Source organism: Carcharhinus amblyrhynchos, chromosome 8, assembly GCF_965287045.1.
Source record: "Carcharhinus amblyrhynchos chromosome 8, sCarAmb.v2.hapA, whole genome shotgun sequence".
Classification (NCBI taxonomy): Eukaryota; Metazoa; Chordata; class Chondrichthyes; order Carcharhiniformes; family Carcharhinidae; genus Carcharhinus; species Carcharhinus amblyrhynchos.
In genome coordinates, this window is record NC_137331.1 from 93645452 (window position 1) to 93664851 (window position 19400).

A 19400-nucleotide genomic window follows, 5' to 3' on the forward strand; every position below is an offset into this window, starting at 1 on the left:
TAGCTGCTTGAACCCACTCCGACATTTAGTAAGATCATGGCTGATCTGTGGCCCAACTCTATGTATCTGTTCTAGGCCTATATCCCTTGGTACCCTTGTTTAATACAAATTTGTCTATCTCAGACTTAGATCTAACAAATGAACCAGCATCCACCCTCACTTAAGAAAGAAATTTCTAAACCTCCACCGCTCTCTGCATACCAAAGTGTTTCCTAACTTCTCTCCTGAACCACTTGGCCCCTGGTTCTAGAGCTTTCAACTAGTGGAAGCAATTTTATCCACATCCACCCTGTCGTTCCCTGTAAATATATTGTAGACTTCTATCAGATCACCCCTCAACTTTTTGAATTTGAGAGAATGACCGCACACTTGTTTATATTAAAATCCATTTGCCTAATTTGTTTAATCTTTCCTCATAACATAACCCCTGAAGTCTAGGTATCATTCTCGTAAACTTGTGCTGAACTCCCTCCAGGGCCAAAACATGGTGTGATGCCCATATCTGCTCACAATACTCTAAGTGGGGTCTAACTAGGGTTCAATACAAATGTAGCATTACGTCTCCATCCCTATACTCCAGCCCTTTAGATATGAAGGCCAGCTTTCTGTTGGCCTTCTTGACTATTTTCTATACATGTTCATGGCATTTTAAGGAGCTATGCCCCTGAACCTCCAAATCTTGTTGGACATCCACTGAATTTAACTTCGGGCCTTCTAAAAAAATATCCTGATCTATCCTTTTTTTGATCTGAAATTGATCAGCTCACACTTGCTTATATTAAAGTGCATTTGCCACAGCTTTGTTTCAGTGTGTGTTTCATCTACATGGTAACTCAAAGGGGTTGACTTGCACGAGGCCTGTACAAACATTTGGGTTGTTCCATGGCCACACAGTGTAGTGAGAACATTGGTTCTGCAACTCCCAAGGCAGGATCAAAACTCTCAGCAAAAAACCCAATTCAACCAAATTTCCAAGTTTCAACAGAACTTCCTGGGGGAATAATGACCTCTTTCATTCTAATTGATGAGTCTCATATTTGTCAGATGTCTCATTTTGTTTTTGGAACCTGGAAAATGCTAGAATCATAGAATGTTACAGCACGGAATAAAGCCGGTTGGCCCACACCCAGGCTGTCCCATTGTATTTCTCCATAGTGAGTCATCCTGTCAAACTCCATTTTCCAGCTCACTTCCCATTTTCTTTCATATCCATCTTTCTTCAACCTACTGCCTGGCCACCTTTCAAAATAATGGCTTGCTGCAAAGTATTCCACATTGTATGGAAAAAATTTTGGACGGGAAAAGACCAACTAGCCCAACTAGTTTGCCCCATTCCTTCACATCATGATGTGGATACAACCCCTCCCCCACTACTCCACCCGCCTAGAACCATGCAATATTTTGGAAATGATGATGAGGCAACTAAAATTCCAGCCCAATTAGAGGAAAAATCTGGAAAACCCCTTCACCAGTACTTTAGGATACTGAAAATATTCTCTGTATAAAGAAAACAGTCTAACCTCTCCTCAATTAATAGATTATATCATCATATATCATCATTACTGCTTATGGAAGCCTACTGTCCGTATATCATCTTCCATTCTTCCAACAGTGACTATCTTTCAAAAATACTTAGTGAGCTGTAAAGCACATTGGAATGTCCTAAGATAGTGAAAGGCATTATATAAATGATGTTGGAAGTATCTGCAGGACTATGGGGAAAGAGCAGGACTAATCGCATAACTCTTTCAAAGAGCTGGCACAGATACGATGGCTGAATGGTCTCCCTTTGTGCTGCAAGATTCCATAATGAAGTTCTTTCTTAATAAAGAAACCAATGGCCTTTCTTCACACACAATTATCTGACTGTACTGGAAGGATTCAAATGGCAGCTTAACTGCAAACTTGCTGTAGGCTGCTGAAGCACTTATTGCCCTTCCTGCCACTACAGTTTATTGATCGGATACTCATGACAAGACCATCCTTTGGAGTGGTTTAGCATCCAATGGTTAGCTAAATATAGACACTGCAGAACAGCAAGTGCAACTGACCATATAGCACTGCACATCCTGAGGAAAGGATTGTCTTATTCAGATAAGGCACTTCACAGGACTGATGGACAGTTTAATATTCAAGGGCTTTAAGACAAGTTTTTCTCAGTTGCAACTGACTCAAGTGCTTCAGTGTCAGCCCTAGTGCGTGTATGGTGCCCATCGGTAAACAAAAAATTTCATTCTCATCTGGTTCAAGACAGTTCACATGTTTTGGTGTTGATTCCTGTACATGTACAATTTAGTAAGGGTGGGATTGAATATTACTCTGAGGTCCTAACCATGCCTGGTTCAGTGGCATCTCCTGCCTGGGAAGAAGGGCAATATGAGTGGGGTTCAAATGGATGACCCATGTCTGTAGACCTTTATCTCAGCTTAATTTACACAGTGGACAAGTGCCTTCAGAGGATAAGGAAAAAAAAAGTAAGGAAAGAAAACATTCTAAAGTATTTAATTTTAGAGACAATACTTTTGAAGTGTAATCACTATTGTAATATAAAGCATTCAGAAGGCAATTTGCACCATGCAAAGACCCACATGGGGAAACTATGCCAGCACTTATAAAGGAGGGAAAAGAAATCACAAACCGTTTTCTGTTTACACAGTGAGAGGAAAAATCAGGGCTGTTAAATCAACCCCTCTCCTATCTGTAACTTAAAGTTGAGTAATGATCTAATAGAAGTCCTTCGAATTATAAAGACTGATCAACTAGATGGAGAGAACATTTCAACTTGTGGGAAAGAGCAAAACAAAAGGCTGTCAATATAAGATAGTCACCAAGAAATCAAGTAGTGAATTCAGAAGTAACTTCTTTACCCAGAGAGTGATGAGAATATGGAACTCGCTACCACAGGAGGTAGTTCAGTCGAAAAGTATGGGTGCTTTTTTAAGAGGAAGCTAGGTTAGCATAAGCAGGAGAAAGGAAACACAATTATGTTAATGGGGTTAGATGAAGAAGGATGGGAAGAGATTTGAGTGGAAGATAAACACCAGCATGTCATTGGCTTGATTTGAGGATGGTGTTTACTCAGGGTCAAAAGTTTCAATAACAGGCCTTCATGTGACTTAACAGCCAAATTCTCAACTCTTTGGACACAGGGCAGGATGTCCCACAAGTTTTTGGGATTTGCTTCCTTCCCTTTCCTCCTCAGCAGCCGCTCTGCCTCATCATTTTGGGACTCTAAGTATGATGCAGCTCGATGAACAAATTGTCACCATTCTGAACAATTGGGTGACAAGATCCTCCCAGTTATTAATGTCAAAGTTGCTGCGCTTCATGGAAAGATTCAGATGTCTTTGAAGTGTTTGTGTGTCCTCTGCTGAAAGATTGGCCATTTGATAGTTGGGAAAAGCAAGTCCTAGTGGGGGAGATACCTCTCAGCCATCTGAACGCAATACCCAGTCCTCAAACTTGATTGTTCAAGAGTTCTCCTGAATGCTTGTGGAGCTGGCTTCTGTAATGGCTTGAACAAGGTCCACAAAGTCGACCAGTTAGATTATGAGCTCCCTGATTGGGACATTCAATTCTGTCTAATCCAGGAACATTGTTAATGTGGAGTATCTGGGTTACTTTGTTACGGTGGATAGCCTCTGTCAGATAGACTGTAAATGGTATGGAAGCTATCACAGAGCCTTCCTGGACTTCAGTATGGATTTTGAATGAGCCTGTTTCAGATCTCCAACCATTGACAATTGTTTGATTAAATCCACTGATTGAATGAAGTGGTCTGTTTCTGCACCATGGGTAGGGCTTTCCAGCATTTCCTGCCGGTGGGATTTTCCAGCCCTACCAAAGGCAACACCACTGTGATGGGTGCCCAGCAATGCGACAGACGAGCATCACAAAATATCATGGCCAGGATTCTCCCAATCCTTTGCGCTGCTTGTATATCACCGAAAAATCGGGAGGTCAGTGATCGGGAGCTGGCGATGGGGAGACCAGTGCTCATGCAGAGATCTCCCCACAGTCAGATCAGCACTATGCTGCCTACTCAGCACTACGCTGCTGGCCTCTCGGGTGGGATGAGGCCACGCTCACCCCCTTCTTCCCAGTGTGAATCTCTCTGAGACACTCTGCGATGCATAGAGTGCCGGAGATTTGTTCAGGTGAGTACACCCAAAAAATGGACAGAAAATTCTCCCATTTTCCCGCTCGTTGGGCATTTCATTTTTTGGGGGGACAATCCCAGCCCATATTATTCAGTGGGACTGGAAGATTCCAATGGCGTGCTGCCTCCACCATCGGGAAATGTGCCTTGTTGAGGGCATGGAAAATTCCGCCCTGTATATTCTGTGTAAGTCTCTGGAGCGGGACTTGTATACATAACTTTCTGACTCAGAAGCAAGACTGCAAAGAGAATGGTGAAATAATTGAAAGAGAGGGGGTTTGAATATCAAACATTCTCAATGGGAGCCTTGTATGAACAAAAACAAAATTAATTTATCCTGGCATCGCCAACACAGGCTGAACTTCCTTTTTGTGTAATATCATGCCCTTTTTAGCAATGGTTACTTAAGGAATTGGCTGAGGGGGAAACAGGCTGTAACCACAGATAGTGACCGTGCAAAAAGTATCTCAGCTGGGTTGGCGTCTTGCGGATGTAACCACACTTGTCAGTGTGTTAGAAGGAAGAAGGCTGGGCTCAGCTCATACACTTCCTTACCGGCAGGTTCACGCCTATCACAGAGAATGGCTGAACAGGAGGACTTGGAGTTTGGCAAAGCCGACTTTGTCCTGTTGGATAATCTCACCATCGAGGAGTTCTTGGAGAATTTGAAATTGAGGTGAGTGCTTGGATGGGAAGGGGCTAGAAGGGAAGGTGAAGGCAGGAAGTAAAACTGAAAGGGTTTAAGGTTCTTTTGCTCTCAGGAAGAGATACCGGTATTTACTAACTCAGACGATCTAAAAAGGAAATTAAAAGCATTGCAATGTTACGAAAATTACACAAAATAGTACGGACAGAGTGACAACAACACATCACATTTTAGTCAAGCCTGCAGGAGAAGATGACAAAACACTTCTTTTAAGAAAATTTAAAATCTCAGATCTTGGAAAATCCATTCTCTTTTCAAATCTGTAGAAGAATTGATCAGATCAGGAAATCAAAAACTGTAATCAAGCCCAAAATGTAGATGAACTTTCAGCTGGAGATGAGATTCTGAGGGACAAAGTTGATGGATTAAATGACCTTTTGTGTCTTAGCCATGGCTCATATCATTAGCACATTTGTTTCTGAGTAAGAAACCTGTTGGCTCACGCCCCAGGCCAGAAAATTAAACATGCAACCTCCACTCATGCATCTCTAAGGCCCTCATCTAAAACTTTGTTACCTCTGACCTTGACTATTCCAATGTTCTCTTGGGCCTCCCCCTGCATCTTTGCCCCTGTATGGACTTCATAGAAATCCCATAGTTCAGAAGGAGGCCATTTGGCCTATCAAGCCTGCACAGACAACAACCCCACCCGCATATTTACCTTCCTAATCCCCATGACACTAAGGGGCAATTTAGCATAGCCGATCCATCTAACCCACATATCTTTGGAGTGTGAGAGGAAACCAGAGCACTCCCATCAAGCCTGCACTGACAACAATCCCACCCAGGCCTTATCCCTGTAACCCCATGTAGTTACCCTGTTAATCCCCCTGACACTAAGAGCAACTTAGCATGGTCAACCCACCTAACTAGCACATCTTTGGAATGTGAGAGGAAACCGGAGCACCCAGAGGAAGCCCACGCAGACACAGGGAGAACATACAAATTCCACACAGACAGTGACCTGAGGCTGGATTTGAACCCAGGCCCTTGGCGCTGTGAGGTAGCAATGCTAACCACTGTGCCACTTCTCGTCAAGTACCATTCACTCATCGCTTTTGTGCTTGCTGACTTGTGTCTGTTCTCAGTCTAAATGCGTTGATTTTAAACTTCTCCACCCCATTTTCAACTCCCTCTGTGGCCTCACCCATTCCTATCTCTGTACTCTCCTCCATCCCTCTGGGAGGTCATATTCTAGCCTCTTGCTAATCACAGAAGTGTTACAGTGCAGAAGGACGCTGTTTGACCTATTGTGTATGCACTGGCTCAGAATCCTAATTCTAATCGTTCGCACTTTGGCCTCCGAGGCTTTAAACTCTGAAATACCTTCCCTAAATCTTTCTGCCTCTCATTCAGAATCCTTTTTTAAGATGCTCCTTAAAACTTCCCCATTTTGATGTAACCTTTTGTTATCTGTCTTGGTATCTCCTAATGTGGCTTGGTGCCAAATTTTGTTTGGTAATGCTTGTATAAAGCGCCTTGAAAAGTTTGACCTTGTTAAAGGTTTCTGTATAAATGTAATCTGTTGTTGTTGACAGTGGGACAGAGCACTCACCGTATTGGGTGCAGGCTTTTGAATCAGACATTAAACACGACCCCTAAATGCCCTCAAAGACGGCCATAAAAAATCCCATGATAGTCTTTTGAAGAACAGCAGGGGAATCCCAGACAAGATGTATTCCTCAACCCACGCCATTAAAATAGATTCTACCGCCATTGTTGTTATTTGGACCTTGCTGTGCATAAGTTGGTTGCCACTTTTCACTATAATCCAATAGCGACCCCACTTCAAAAACATTTTACTGGGTGTGAAGTCAACATTCTTGGGGTTATCATTGACCAGAAACTCAAATGGACATTAACACAGTGGTTATGAGAGCAGGTCAGAGGTTAGAAATATTGCGGCGAGTAACCCACCTCTTGATTCCCCTATCCATCATCTAAAAGTCACAAGTCAGAAGTATGATGGAATACTCTCCTCTTGCCTGGATGGTGCATCTCCAACAACACTCACCAACTTGACATCATCCAGAATAAAGTAGCCAGCTTGATTGGCACTACATCCATTCCCTCCACCACCGACACTCAGTAAGCAGCAGGCATGAACAGCTGTAATGTCCTGCCAGAATGTTTTTGCCTCAACTGCTTTCTGTGGTAGCAAATTCCACATGCTGACCACTCTCTGAGTGAAGAAATTTCTCCTCATATCTCAGGCCTAAATGGTTTATCCTGTATCCCTATGCACTGACACCCCCACTGTTGGGAGCATCCTTCCTGTATCTACCCTGTCTAGTACTGTTAATATTTTGTAGGTTTCCATGACATCTCCCTCACTCTTCTGAACTCCAGTGAATATAATCACAACCGACTCAATCTCTCCTCACATGTCAGTCCTGCCATCCCAAGAATCAGTCTAGTAAACCTTTGCTGCACTTCCTCTACAGCAAGAACATCCTTTCTTGGATAAGGAGACAAAAAGGGCACAGAAGATTTCAGGTGCAGTCTCACCCTGGCCTTATATAATTGCAGCAAGTGTCCAAACACTTGAATCTTCTCACACTGAAGGCCAATATACCATTTGCTTTCTTTACCACCTGCTGCACCTGCATACTTACCATCAGCAACTGGTGTACAAGAACACCCAGGTCTCGTTGCAAATTCCCTTCTTTCAATTTATAGCCATTCAAATAATAATCTGCTTTCCAGTTTTTGCTACCAAAGTGGATAACCTCAAACTTATACTGCATTTGTCATGTATATGCCCACTCACTCAGCTTGTCCAAATCACACTGAAGCATCTCTGCATCCTCCTCACAACTCATTCCACCCCCCACCCCTCCATACCCAGTCTTTGCATCATCAACAAATTTGGAGATATTACATTTAGTTACTTCACCTAAATCATTTATATATAGTGAATAGCTGGGGTCCCAGCACCATTTTGTGCGCTATCCAACTAGTCATTGCCTACATTTAAAAAAAGATCCATTTATTCCTTCCCTTTGTTTTCTGTCAACCAGCTTCCTATCCATCTTAGAACACCACCTTAAATCCCATGCATATTAAATTCACTTGTGAAAAATTTAAGTAGAGAATGTGGGCTTCGATCCCACTACCTCTTACATGCTAAGCAAGTGCTTTATCGTTTGAGCTAATTCCTCCAAAATGTGAGGCTTGCCATTTTAGCAGGACAAATTTAAAAAAAGCATATTATTAAATGGTGAGAGATTACAGCGCTCTGAGATGCAGAGGGATCTAGATGCAGTGGTGCATAAATCGCAGAAGGTTAGTATGCAGGTACAGCAAGTAATTAGCAACATTAATAGAATGTTATATTTTATTGCAAGGGGAATTGAATAAAATGGTAAGGAGATTATGTTCCAGTTGTATAGGGACATTGGTGAGACCACATCTAGTGCACTACAGTATTGATCTCCTAATTTAAAGGAAGATTTAAATTAATGATTGTTTAGAGAAGATTTACTAGGAGTGGAATTTTCCCAAAAAAAAACTCAGGGCGGAATTCTCCCAAAAACCTTTGAAGTGGTGCAATGGCGAGATTAATGGGGTGATCCGAGTCAGTTCCTCAGGCACACTCCACACCACAACATTCCCACACTCAGTCACTTTTTTGAGAGTTGGGAATTTTGCACCAGTACTGAGGAGGGCAGGGCCCAAACACACTGGTGAGCACGGATTGACAGCACTCAGGCACCAGGGGCTCCTTGCGAGAGCCCTCCGTTAAAGCTCCCTAACATCATAGCCCCCCTCCTCATCATAGACCCCACTCTGGCACTGGCCTGGCACACTGGAGGTGCACAACTGGCATCACCAGAGTGCTTAATAGCCAGGGTGCCAGCTAGGCACTGCCATTGTGCCAGTTGGGCCTTACCATGTGGGCGCTGCCTGATGGACACTGCCCAGTCATGCCCCAGCCTGCCTGGGGCCTCAGTAGCTTCCAAGCCCCGTAGCGTGACCATCATGCCAGGTCTCCCCTTATGGAGACCAGAAGTGATTCTTGCCATTATCACGTCATGTTCAAAGGCCAGCTAATTCTGTGGGCTAAGATTTGAACGAGCTATGTATGTTTAAATGCTACTTTGAATATGCTAATTGGTCCCAGAAAGAGCACAATCCGCTTCATGCCATTAGTAAGGGGCCAGGAGAATTGCAATCAGTTTGGCATTGGATGCAGAATTGATTTTTTGGTTCTCACACTATTCTTTGGGCTAAGCGCAATCTACTAATGGCACAGCGAAGTCGGAGAATTGGCCCTGAAGTGTCACAGTGGTGAAAAAAAACCATTGTGATCCATGCTGGTCTGTCAGGCACAATCCACACTACAGTCGTCCCACAGTCAGTCACTTTTTGGGGGAGTGGTGAGTTGCACGCTGGTATAGAGGGTTGGTGCCATAGGGTGAACCTGGCTGAAGAGCACTTGGGTGCCTTTTCACAAGGGTGCCCTGATCTCACAGTGCACTGGGAAATCCTCTCTCTACCCCCACAGACATCGAGACCCTCCCCCTCATTGGCACCAAGACATTATCAAAGGATTAGCTATCTTTCATATGGAGTATGAATACAAATGTTTGTTTTTTTAAGTGATAAAATGCTTGAGGGATTTTAAATGTATTGAGCAGAATTTTGTGAATAAAAGATTTTTATGTAGTGAAGTCTGTGATAGACGTGTAGAACTTTGTTTTATCTCAACTCAGCACGGCTCCTGAGATTGGCACATGGTGGATACTGGATACGTTGGCTTGCAGGTTGCAAGGGAAAAGCATGGTGGGCAGAGAGGATGAGCTGGCATATGTTGGCACTAACTTGGTATAAGGGCTATAAGGAGCCAATAGGTTGTGGGGGGTGGGGGGGAGTTTTTCTCAGTTGGTATGAGTTAGCATGTATGAGGAATGACTGGGTTCTATGAGGCTTCAGAGTTAGACGACCTAATGTTTAAGAAAACAATTGGGATGAAGTCCAGGGAACTGAGGCATGCCTTTTACACTACCTACCTCAGCCCTTGGAAGCTTCTGTGGCCATCTCCAATCTGCATCAGGGCTGGCGAACCTGACTCCATCCCACATGGAATAAAGATCCGGCCATTCAGAATACTTGCAGAGGCAGCAAACCAGGAGATTTTGCAGCTATGCACACCCACCATGGGAGCGAAAGTCCAGTTTAGGTGCAAACAGGCTTAGCATACAAAGACAACATTCATTGAAAGTATATGAAGTAGATAGACCATGACATCAATCTATGCAATGGTGATTTCTCTCCAGTGGTGACACTTCGGAGTTTGATGCTCCAGTCTCAATTTAACTTTGCACAACCTGAATACACATTCAGCAGTAGGAAGAATGCCTCACCAATACTATTTATATGTTTCAGCAATCACGCACAGGTTCGTGACTGGTTGACGTGTTGTTGGTTTTTATATGATTCTTTTTATAGTTGTATCAGGTCACAAAAATCCTCAGGAAGTGGTGTGATACGTACTGTAAGATTTGACTTCAAGGCTTCTGCATTAAGCATGTGTTCTCAGTGATGCGTTCCCATTCCTCTTGGAGTACACTATGACTTGGAGAATGCTGGCTGCACAAGCAGTATAAAGTAAAAGTCACCTTACTCCCAGATGACCATAGGCTGTGATTGGTGATGATTTAACCTGAGGATCACCATGCCTCAGGTGAGGGGCAAGGTCAAGAAGATGGACCTTTCATGAATAACCTCAGCTGGTACAGGAATTGAACCTGTGCTGTTGATGTGGCTCTGCATCAATAACTAGCTGTTCAATCAACTGAGCAATGAGCAGGGGTAAGCCATTAGGCCCTTTGAATCTGCTCTGCCATTCAATATGATCATGGCTGAACTGACTGTTGCCTCTAGGTCACTAGCCTGCTTACCCCGATAGTTTTGATTCCCTTTGTGGTGATTGAGATGTTAGTCCCTTTACAGGCAAAGCAGCAGAGGAGGATACCTGGCTTGAGGAGCCAACTGGGACTGAGAATGGGTAATCATCCCAGGAATGGAGTCCTCTTGGAAGCAGAAGGCATCTAGAAGACGTGTAGAGACTGAGGCAGCCAGTGTGTTGCTCTAGGGCAACTGGGGGGCTGCTAGCCTCTGATGAGACTTTCCCAATTAATAAATACCTCTTGTGTTCCTGATAAACTCCATGAGAGTGCATAATTACACACTTGTTAGTCAAGAATATATTTACGGCTGTCTTAAAAACATTCAACCACCTTGCCTCCACCGAGCTCTGGGAAGAGGATTCTATAGACTCATGATCTTCTGAGAGAAAACATTTCTTCTGTTTTCTGTCTTAAATGGGAAACCCTTTAATTTTAAACTGTGTCCCCAGTGGCTTGGCACCTGGCTTTGCTGGGAACTTACAGGTGGTGATGTTTCTAGGCATCAGTTACCCTAGTCCTTTTAGGTGGTACATGTGGCAGGTTTGGAAGGTGCTGTTAAAGGAGCTGCAATGAGCTGCTATAATGCATCTTGTAGATGGGACATACAGCTGCCACTGTGCATTGCTGGTGGAGGGAATGAATGTTTAACGTGTGGATGGGGTGCCAATCAAATGGGTTGCTTTATCTCGGATGATGTTGAGCTTCTTGAGTGTTATTGAAGCTGTACTCGTCCAGGCAAGTGGAGAGTATTTCATCACACTCTTAACTTGTGCCTTGTTGATCAGGAGCAGAAATTGGGGAGTTAGGAGCTGAGTCATTATCCACAGAAATCCCAGCCTCTGACTTGCTCTGGTAGCCACAGTATTTATATGGCTAGTCCCATTGAGTTTCTGGTCAATGGTTACCCCCAAGCTATTGATAGTGGGGGACTCAGTGATGGTAATACCGTTGACTGTCAAGGAGTAATGGTTAGATTCTCTTTTATTGGAAATGGTAATTGCCTGGCACTTGTGTAGGACAAATGTTATTTGCCAGTTGTCAGCCAAAGCCTGAATATTGTCCAAGTCTTCCTGCATTTGGAATGCTTTAGTGTCTGAGGATTTGCAAATACTGCTGAACATAGTGCAATCATCAGCAAACATCCCCACTTCTGACCTTATGATGGGCAGAGGTCATTGATGAAGCAGCAGGAGATAGTTGAACCTAGGACACTAACCTCAGGGACTCTGGTTGAGATCAAGCAAGACAATGAGGTCAAAAATGCTAATAGATGAAGCACAATGAGTGGACTGCTCAAAGGTAAATATTGCCAGGTGCTGATGGTATCTAAAACAAGCTGATGCTTATTTTTATCTCCTGCAGGTTTGACAAGAATAGAATCTATACCTACATTGGAGAGGTGGTTATCTCAGTAAATCCATACCAGCAAATTGATTTATATGGAAGAGACATGATTGAGTACTACAAGGGAAGGGAGCTGTATGAAAGACCACCGCATTTGTACGCCATTGCAGACTCAGCTTACAAGGCAATGAAGAGGAGAGCCAAGGACACATGCATTGTAATATCAGGTACATGGAAGATAGGTGGGAACAGATAATGCAGCACTAACAAAAAAAAATTTGGGTGTGAGGCCAAAGGCACAGTTAATAAAACACACTTTTGAACACATGGAGAGAGATTAAAAGGCAAAATGGCTTTGAAAGTACAGGTTTCAGAAGATGGCATTCACATCATTTGAAAATCACTTCAATAAAGTGTATATGAAAAGTACTGGTCACCCTTCTATGCAATTGAGACTCAAGACTAGGGAGGCATGGTGACACAGTAGTTAGCACTGCTGCCTCACAGCATCAGGGACCTGGGTTCAATTCCCCCTTAGGTCATTGCCAGTATGGAGTCTGCATGTTCTTCCCGTGTCTTCGTGGGTTTCCTCCGGCTGCTCCGGTTTCCTCCCACACTCCGAAAGGTGTGCTGGTTAGGTTCATTGGCTATGCTAAATTGCCCTTTAGTGTGCCTGAACAGGCACCAGAGAGTGGTGACTAAGCGATTTTCACAGTAACTTATGCAGTATTAATGGAATTCTGATTAATAAAAAGGTGTTACTTTTATTTTTAGAAGATGTTAGGTGAAATTCTTAATTTTTGAGACTAAATGCAGTGGCTCTGGCAACACCATTCTCACTGACCAGCAAGGCGGGATCCCACACCAATTCTGTGCTTGGAACCTCATTAGTTATGCCCGATTGAATTAATCTCTGAATCACCTGGCATGCCGGCAGCTGATTTGTCTTTGCATCATCAGCTGGTGGGTTCAAAGGTCCCGGTGCCATATTTAAACACTAGTCCAGCACACTCATTTCATTCTCTCCAGCCCACCTGTCTTTACCAGACTGTGCAGGATGCCAGCAACCCAGAAGGAAAAGGCCGGCAGCCTCAAGAATAAGTCTGTTCCTCCATTCAACAATCTTTCCCCTGGCCCCATCACCCATGAGGTACCCATGCCCCACTTGGATCTCCACCCACCACATCTGGAGTCTTCATCCATACCTTTCCAGTGAACAATCCGCTATCCCTTTGAATATTCCCCTACCCCTTATAGGTGAGCTTTTGATGCAGCCTTATCGGGGTCCAGCTTCCCTCTATTCAGTCTTCCCTTTGCTTTCCAGTGTTTGGCATCCTCATCCACATCCTTCCCCCTGTACCTGCCACCATGAACCCCTCGCCCTAACACCTCCACTCTGACTGCACCACCACCTGAGACAAGGGCCATAAGGAAAAGTATGGAATCAATTGTTGAGAAGCATCGACTGTGACAGGGTCCAAAGGCAAAGTTTCTGATTTCACAAGTTTGATTGGAAGGCATTTTTGTTCATTCAGTACTGGGTGTTAAATAAGCAGCCAGGACAAATCCTTTAAGCGCAGAACCTGTTAAGGGCTTGAAGGAGATGGTGGTGAGGTAGGATTAGATGTTATCTGTGATAGTGCTGAAGGGCCGCATGTAAATGAGGAGATCTGATGTCCTTACCTAGTCTGAACTATTTGTAAATCTGCTCCCATGCCAAGGTTGAATCTTAACTGCCCTCTGAGGTGCCCAGTGACTTGCTCAGTGTTTTCAAACATCTACAGATGAAGTGGCGCACCATCACCATTGTTTCAAGGGCAAACAGAAATGGATAAGAAATATCAGCCTTGGCAGCAATGTGCATGTCACAAGGATTGGAAGAAAAAAGAAAGTATTTAAAAGCCTAGCTAACCTTATGGTTTGAATAATACCACTCAATCTTTCACATCCACCTGAGAGGACAGACGGCGTTTTGTTCAATACTACAAGAGATGTTAGCTTGGATTATGAGCTTAAGCCATGCGCTGAGACTTTACAGCACTGCCACAGCTGGTTTCTCTTGGAGGATGCAGATAACCATTTAAATTCTCATTGCCATTGGTAAGACCGAAAGGTCCCACCAGCAGGAGAAGTCGGAAAATACTGCCCATGAACTGGGGCATGAACCTGTAACTATCTGATTCAGAGGTGAAAATGTTACTGATTGAACTCAAGTAGACATTAGTCCAGCTTAGCTCACCTCAATTTTGTCACTTCATAGAGTCATACAGCAGAGAAACAGGCCTTTCAGCCCACCATATCTATGCTGACCATCAAATACCAATCTACGCTAATCCCATTTACCAGGTCTTGGTCCATAGCCTACTATGCCTTGACAATTTAAGTGCTTGTCCATATGATTCTTAGTAGTTGCGAGAGTACCCACCCTCTCAGGTGGTGCTTTCCATATTTTCACCATTCCCTGGATGAAAGAAATGTTCCCCAGATCCAATCCTAACCACTTACTTCTCACCTTAAACTATGTTCTTTTGTTTTAGATATTTCTACCACAGGGAAATGATTTTTACAATCTACTCTATCTATTCTTCTCATAATTTTGTAAAGCTCTATCAGATTCCCCCCTCAGCCTTCTCTGTTCCAAGGAAAACAAATCCAACCTATCTAATCTCTCCTCATAGCTGAAACTTCCCATCCAGGCAAGTAAATCTTCCCTGAATCCGCTCCAGTGGAGTCACATTTTTCCGATAGCATGGCCACCAGAACTGCACACAATATTCTATCCAATCTTTTATGAGGTTGTACTAAGACATCCCCATTCCTATATTTATGCTCTAGTTTATAAAAGCAAGCATTCTGTATGCCTTCTGTATTATCCTATCTACATGTGTGGCCAGCTTCAGGGATCTATGGACTTGTGCACAAAAGTCCCTTTGTTCCTCAATACTCTCTAGGATCCTACCATTTATTGTGTATTTCCTACTCTTATTAGATCTCCCAAAATGCATCACCTCACACCTATCAGGATTAAATTTCATCTGCCATTGATCTGCCCAACTTACCAGCTGATTAATATCATTCTGTAGCCTAAGACTATTGTTGTGGGAAATTACCTCTTTGGAGTCAGACTGGGGGTGCAACAATGCAATTTTATTTCACGAAACTTTGTGGAGAAAAGGCATTGGCACTCCGCAGTACTGGGCAGCTACCTTCTCTCAATGATACAAAAGGAGCAGTCCATCTTTATACCTTTTACACAATAGATGGACCGGACATCATTAACACATCGTTGTAATCAAGTAGGTGAACGAACGTCAACAATGCTCATGTCTAGACAGATATGAGCATGAGCATTTTAATATTGCATTGTTCCATGAATGGATACATTTCCTCTTTATCAATGACTTAGTCTTGGTCTATTCATACAATAATTGGTTTTCCTGCATTTATGTATTCCCTTTCCCATTCGTGGCTAATCTCTTTATCAGACCCCATTGTCCCAGGAATGTCTTTATCTTTAAGGTGCCTGGCTTCTTGCAGTATTTGTTCCCTGTATGTTTAATTTAAATAACTGTCTGTCCTGCACGCTTAAATTTCAAATAGATGTCTGCATTAAAAGTCAGTGCCTGCTTAATGTCTTTTAACCCTTCATGTTCCAGACGGCTATTTTATGCATCTTTATGAATTTTCTCCACCACAGTCCCCTCTTTTGGTTGGATTATTTATCATTTTTAATAATCCCCAGACCAACAGCTGCATCTTCACATATGTAGGTGGTTTTCCTTCTTTTTTTCTTTGTTTCTTCGGAGGTCTGCGGGGGTCTTTATCATGGTTTCTTCTTCGATGGATACACTGGCTCCCAGCACAATTCTGGTTATCACAACATGGCAGCAGACTTTTAGGCATCCAATAATCAGACAACAGAAAATTACAATTGAAATAAGTATGACTAATCCATGTAATAAATAACATTCTCAGGACCTCCTACTAGCCATTCCAGCCAGGTTACTTCCTTTCTTGGGTCCCTGTCTGAAGCTATCAAGTTGTTCTCTGATGTTATTGATGACTTGTGTAATGTTATAAGACTTGTCCGTGATATGGGTTATGCATTTATTGCCTATAATTGTACACACTCCCCTTTGTTGTGCTAACTGGTAGTCACTCTATATCGTGTTTGTTGTGCATATAATCTCAGTTCAGTCATTTTTTGGTTAACAGTCTTCAGTGCTTTTGAAGTGCTGTTTCCCAGGGCTGTTAGTCCACAAACAATATGATCCCTATTCTTTGCACTAATCATTATATAATCTTTGCAATAATCATTAGATAATCTCCAAAAGTTATTATCTATTGACCCACATGCACCAGTTGTTCTTGCTTACCTGTGTTGAAGAAAGCAGTTCTGTTAATTCACTCGTTCATTCATTCGTTCATTCGTGCATTCCTTTGTGTAATTTCAGCTGTGTCCGATGTTTCCATATACCTTTCCCTCTTATATCTATATAGGCACAGATGTCTCCACTACATATGGCCCATTCCATTTTGATGCAAACCCAGGTAATGTTTTTACTAGGACGTGACTTCCCGCTGTTGGGACATCAGGGAGCATTTCAAGCTCCCTCTCTGCATCTCTTTGCTCCTGATTATTTCTTACCAATTTACGCATCTCTTTGAGTTGGTGCTTAGTTCCAAAACATATCCCCTGATTTTATCTTTTAGTGGACGTACATTGGTCCCACCTGTTATGATGCTTTCTGGTAATTGCATTGCCCTTCCTGTCATTAGTTCATAAGGGGTTAATCCGGTTGTCCAGTTTGTGGTAGCTCTGATTAGACCAGAATATGAAGCCTCTTCGCTCTGCCATTCCTCCTCTATCAAAGTACAAAGCCAGGACAATAAAACTTGAAAGGTTACAGATTCAGACATAAGAAACAGCAAGTCACATTAACCCTTAGAAAATTGAACATTGAAGTAAAACTTAATTATAAGATCTTGCTCTTCACATAATAATTTAAAGAAATATTTTCTAGCTCTGTACAATTCTTGATTAAACCCCCAGTATTTAAATTTGAAGTGGATCACTTGTATTCAGTACTCAGAAGCACCCCCACCCCCGCCCCCACCCCCACCCCCTCCTCACCCTTCCATTGAAAGCTTAGTGTGAATCAAGTAACACGTTGTACTGGCCTTTTGACTGCAGCTGGACAATCATTGTATATAATTTTATTAAAAGACATTGCTTTCCCCATTAAAATCAAATGCCATACAGCTCTAATCTTTATATGGTGCACTCTTACATTATATATAATTTGATCATTTGTTTGCATGCAAGCATCACATTACAGTACTTCACAAAATGTCACTACCCTACCTAGAAAGAAGTGCATTCAAATGCCTAGCACCAACATTTAACAGTATTGTGCAAGCTGTTACAAATTATGGCAAAGAATGGTTAAATGCTTGGAATAAATAGCCCTTTCATGGAGAAAAACAGGAATTATGTTTTTAGCAATACACAATATATAGTATATACATCTATTATATAAAATTGGTTAAGGCTTTTCAGGATTTGATTTTTTTCTCAGGTCTATATGGCAGTGTTATACTGTAATCAAGCGGCAGTTATATCACATACCACTTTACACATCATAACTGTGATATTCAAACCCTTTTAATTTAAGTTGTTTCTATTTTTAAATTGAGCTCCAAATTAAAACCTCTGCGTTTTAGAAAAATAACAGGCGCCGAATCAAAATCAAAGTAGGTACAACACATACTGGTTAATTGATTAGAAACGTTTTGATTGTTCTTTTTTAACCGGCTAGACTTTAAGCTTTGCAGTGTTTTTATATTTGACAAACCTTGAACAATAGATGGCACATGAAATTCTGACAGCAGTACATAATTTTAACCAGTTACAGAATACTAAACTATCAGATGTTCGTAAATCACTGCGGACCTTAACACTGTATTTCACTGACTTGATATACTTTAAACTGACTCACAGACAGTATATTTACTTTGTTCTTTTGTTCCTGCTTTCTACCCTTCCACAAAATTACTTATTTTCTTTTCCTAACTTCTCAACTCTCTCATAATTTCTACTTCAAAGGAAGGAGCACATGGTTCCCTCCAAAGTTTAAATCCTTTCTTAAAATTTCAGTTTACTTCCCAATTTTTATTTAAACTCTGAATCAAACCCACTGTTGTAAAATCACAATTAGAGAAGGAACATTAAAACATGAAAGCAAACAACAGCAAAACATCCATGCAACCACTTTGTTAAACACACACAAACACGCATGGAAGCTTCCAACATTCGTTCAACAGCACTTCCTCTTTTATTCAAACTTAACATTTTGTACTGGGATGAAAATAAAACATTTGAAGAGTATGGAAAGTTGATTAAGACAGTCACTTTTATTCTTCCCTTTTCCAAATTGTAATTAAACTCAAAAACTGAAGTAAATTTAAGAAATCTTGTCACTTTAATCTTTAACAGTTTTAACACATTCTCAGCCCCCCTGAGGTTAAACTAAGGTGCAAAGCACCGCATCCACTGCCTGCAACAAACACTCCACTGGAACAAACAGGCTTTAACAACTCCTGCTCTCAATCTAATGCAACAACAAACATCTACATTCGACAAGTAACCAGACCACAAAAACACACTAAAACACAAAAACTAAGATTTCTCCTCTCCGCCTCCAGGTATACCATTAGCCCATTCTACCAATTTATTGTAACCTTGGGAGATAATCACTCCTATTTTTAGGATAGTTTGGTGAGCACTGGAGAGTAAAAAGTCTGACAACACCAGGTTTAAATCCAACTGATTTATTTGATGGTAAACTCACAAACTTTCGAGGTTTGTCCCTTCGTCAGGTGAAACTCCAGTTACTCTCTACCGCAGGGACTTCACTACCCCCGGCCACTATTACTACTCTAGCACCGTGTTTCACTACCATCTCAGGGTTTCAACTCATACTCACGATTTCCGCTATTACCACCTCGGCACTGTGCTTCTCCAGCTGAGTCCAGTTTAGATCAGAGTTGGTCAAGCTCCTTTTCCGCTCCACTTTCACAACATTGACAGTCCAGTTCCCAACTTCACAAACTTTCATGCAATCAGATGGCAACTCTGCATTTGTTCGGAACTACAGAGTTTGATGTTAACTGACCTCTGCCACTTGTGCTTCACAATCCTAAGTGTCCTTGGTGCCTCTTTTCCCACTTCAATTCCTGACCATAGTGTGGGGAATTTCCCCTCTTAACAACCGGTCTA

The 19400-nt window shown here is 42.3% G+C and overlaps 1 protein-coding gene across 1 annotated transcript in view; it reads left to right on the forward strand.

Moving 5' to 3' along the window:
* Positions 1–4740: 4740 nt before the first annotated feature.
* LOC145347069 (unconventional myosin-Id-like) overlaps positions 4741–19400 on the forward strand; it is a 125368-nt gene continuing 110708 nt past the window's right edge. Inside the window, exons 1-2 of the mRNA XM_080194975.1 lie at positions 4741–4835; positions 12140–12348. Of these exons, the coding sequence (XP_080051101.1) occupies positions 4741–4835; positions 12140–12348 (304 nt within the window). The remainder of the gene's footprint in view (positions 4836–12139; positions 12349–19400) is intronic.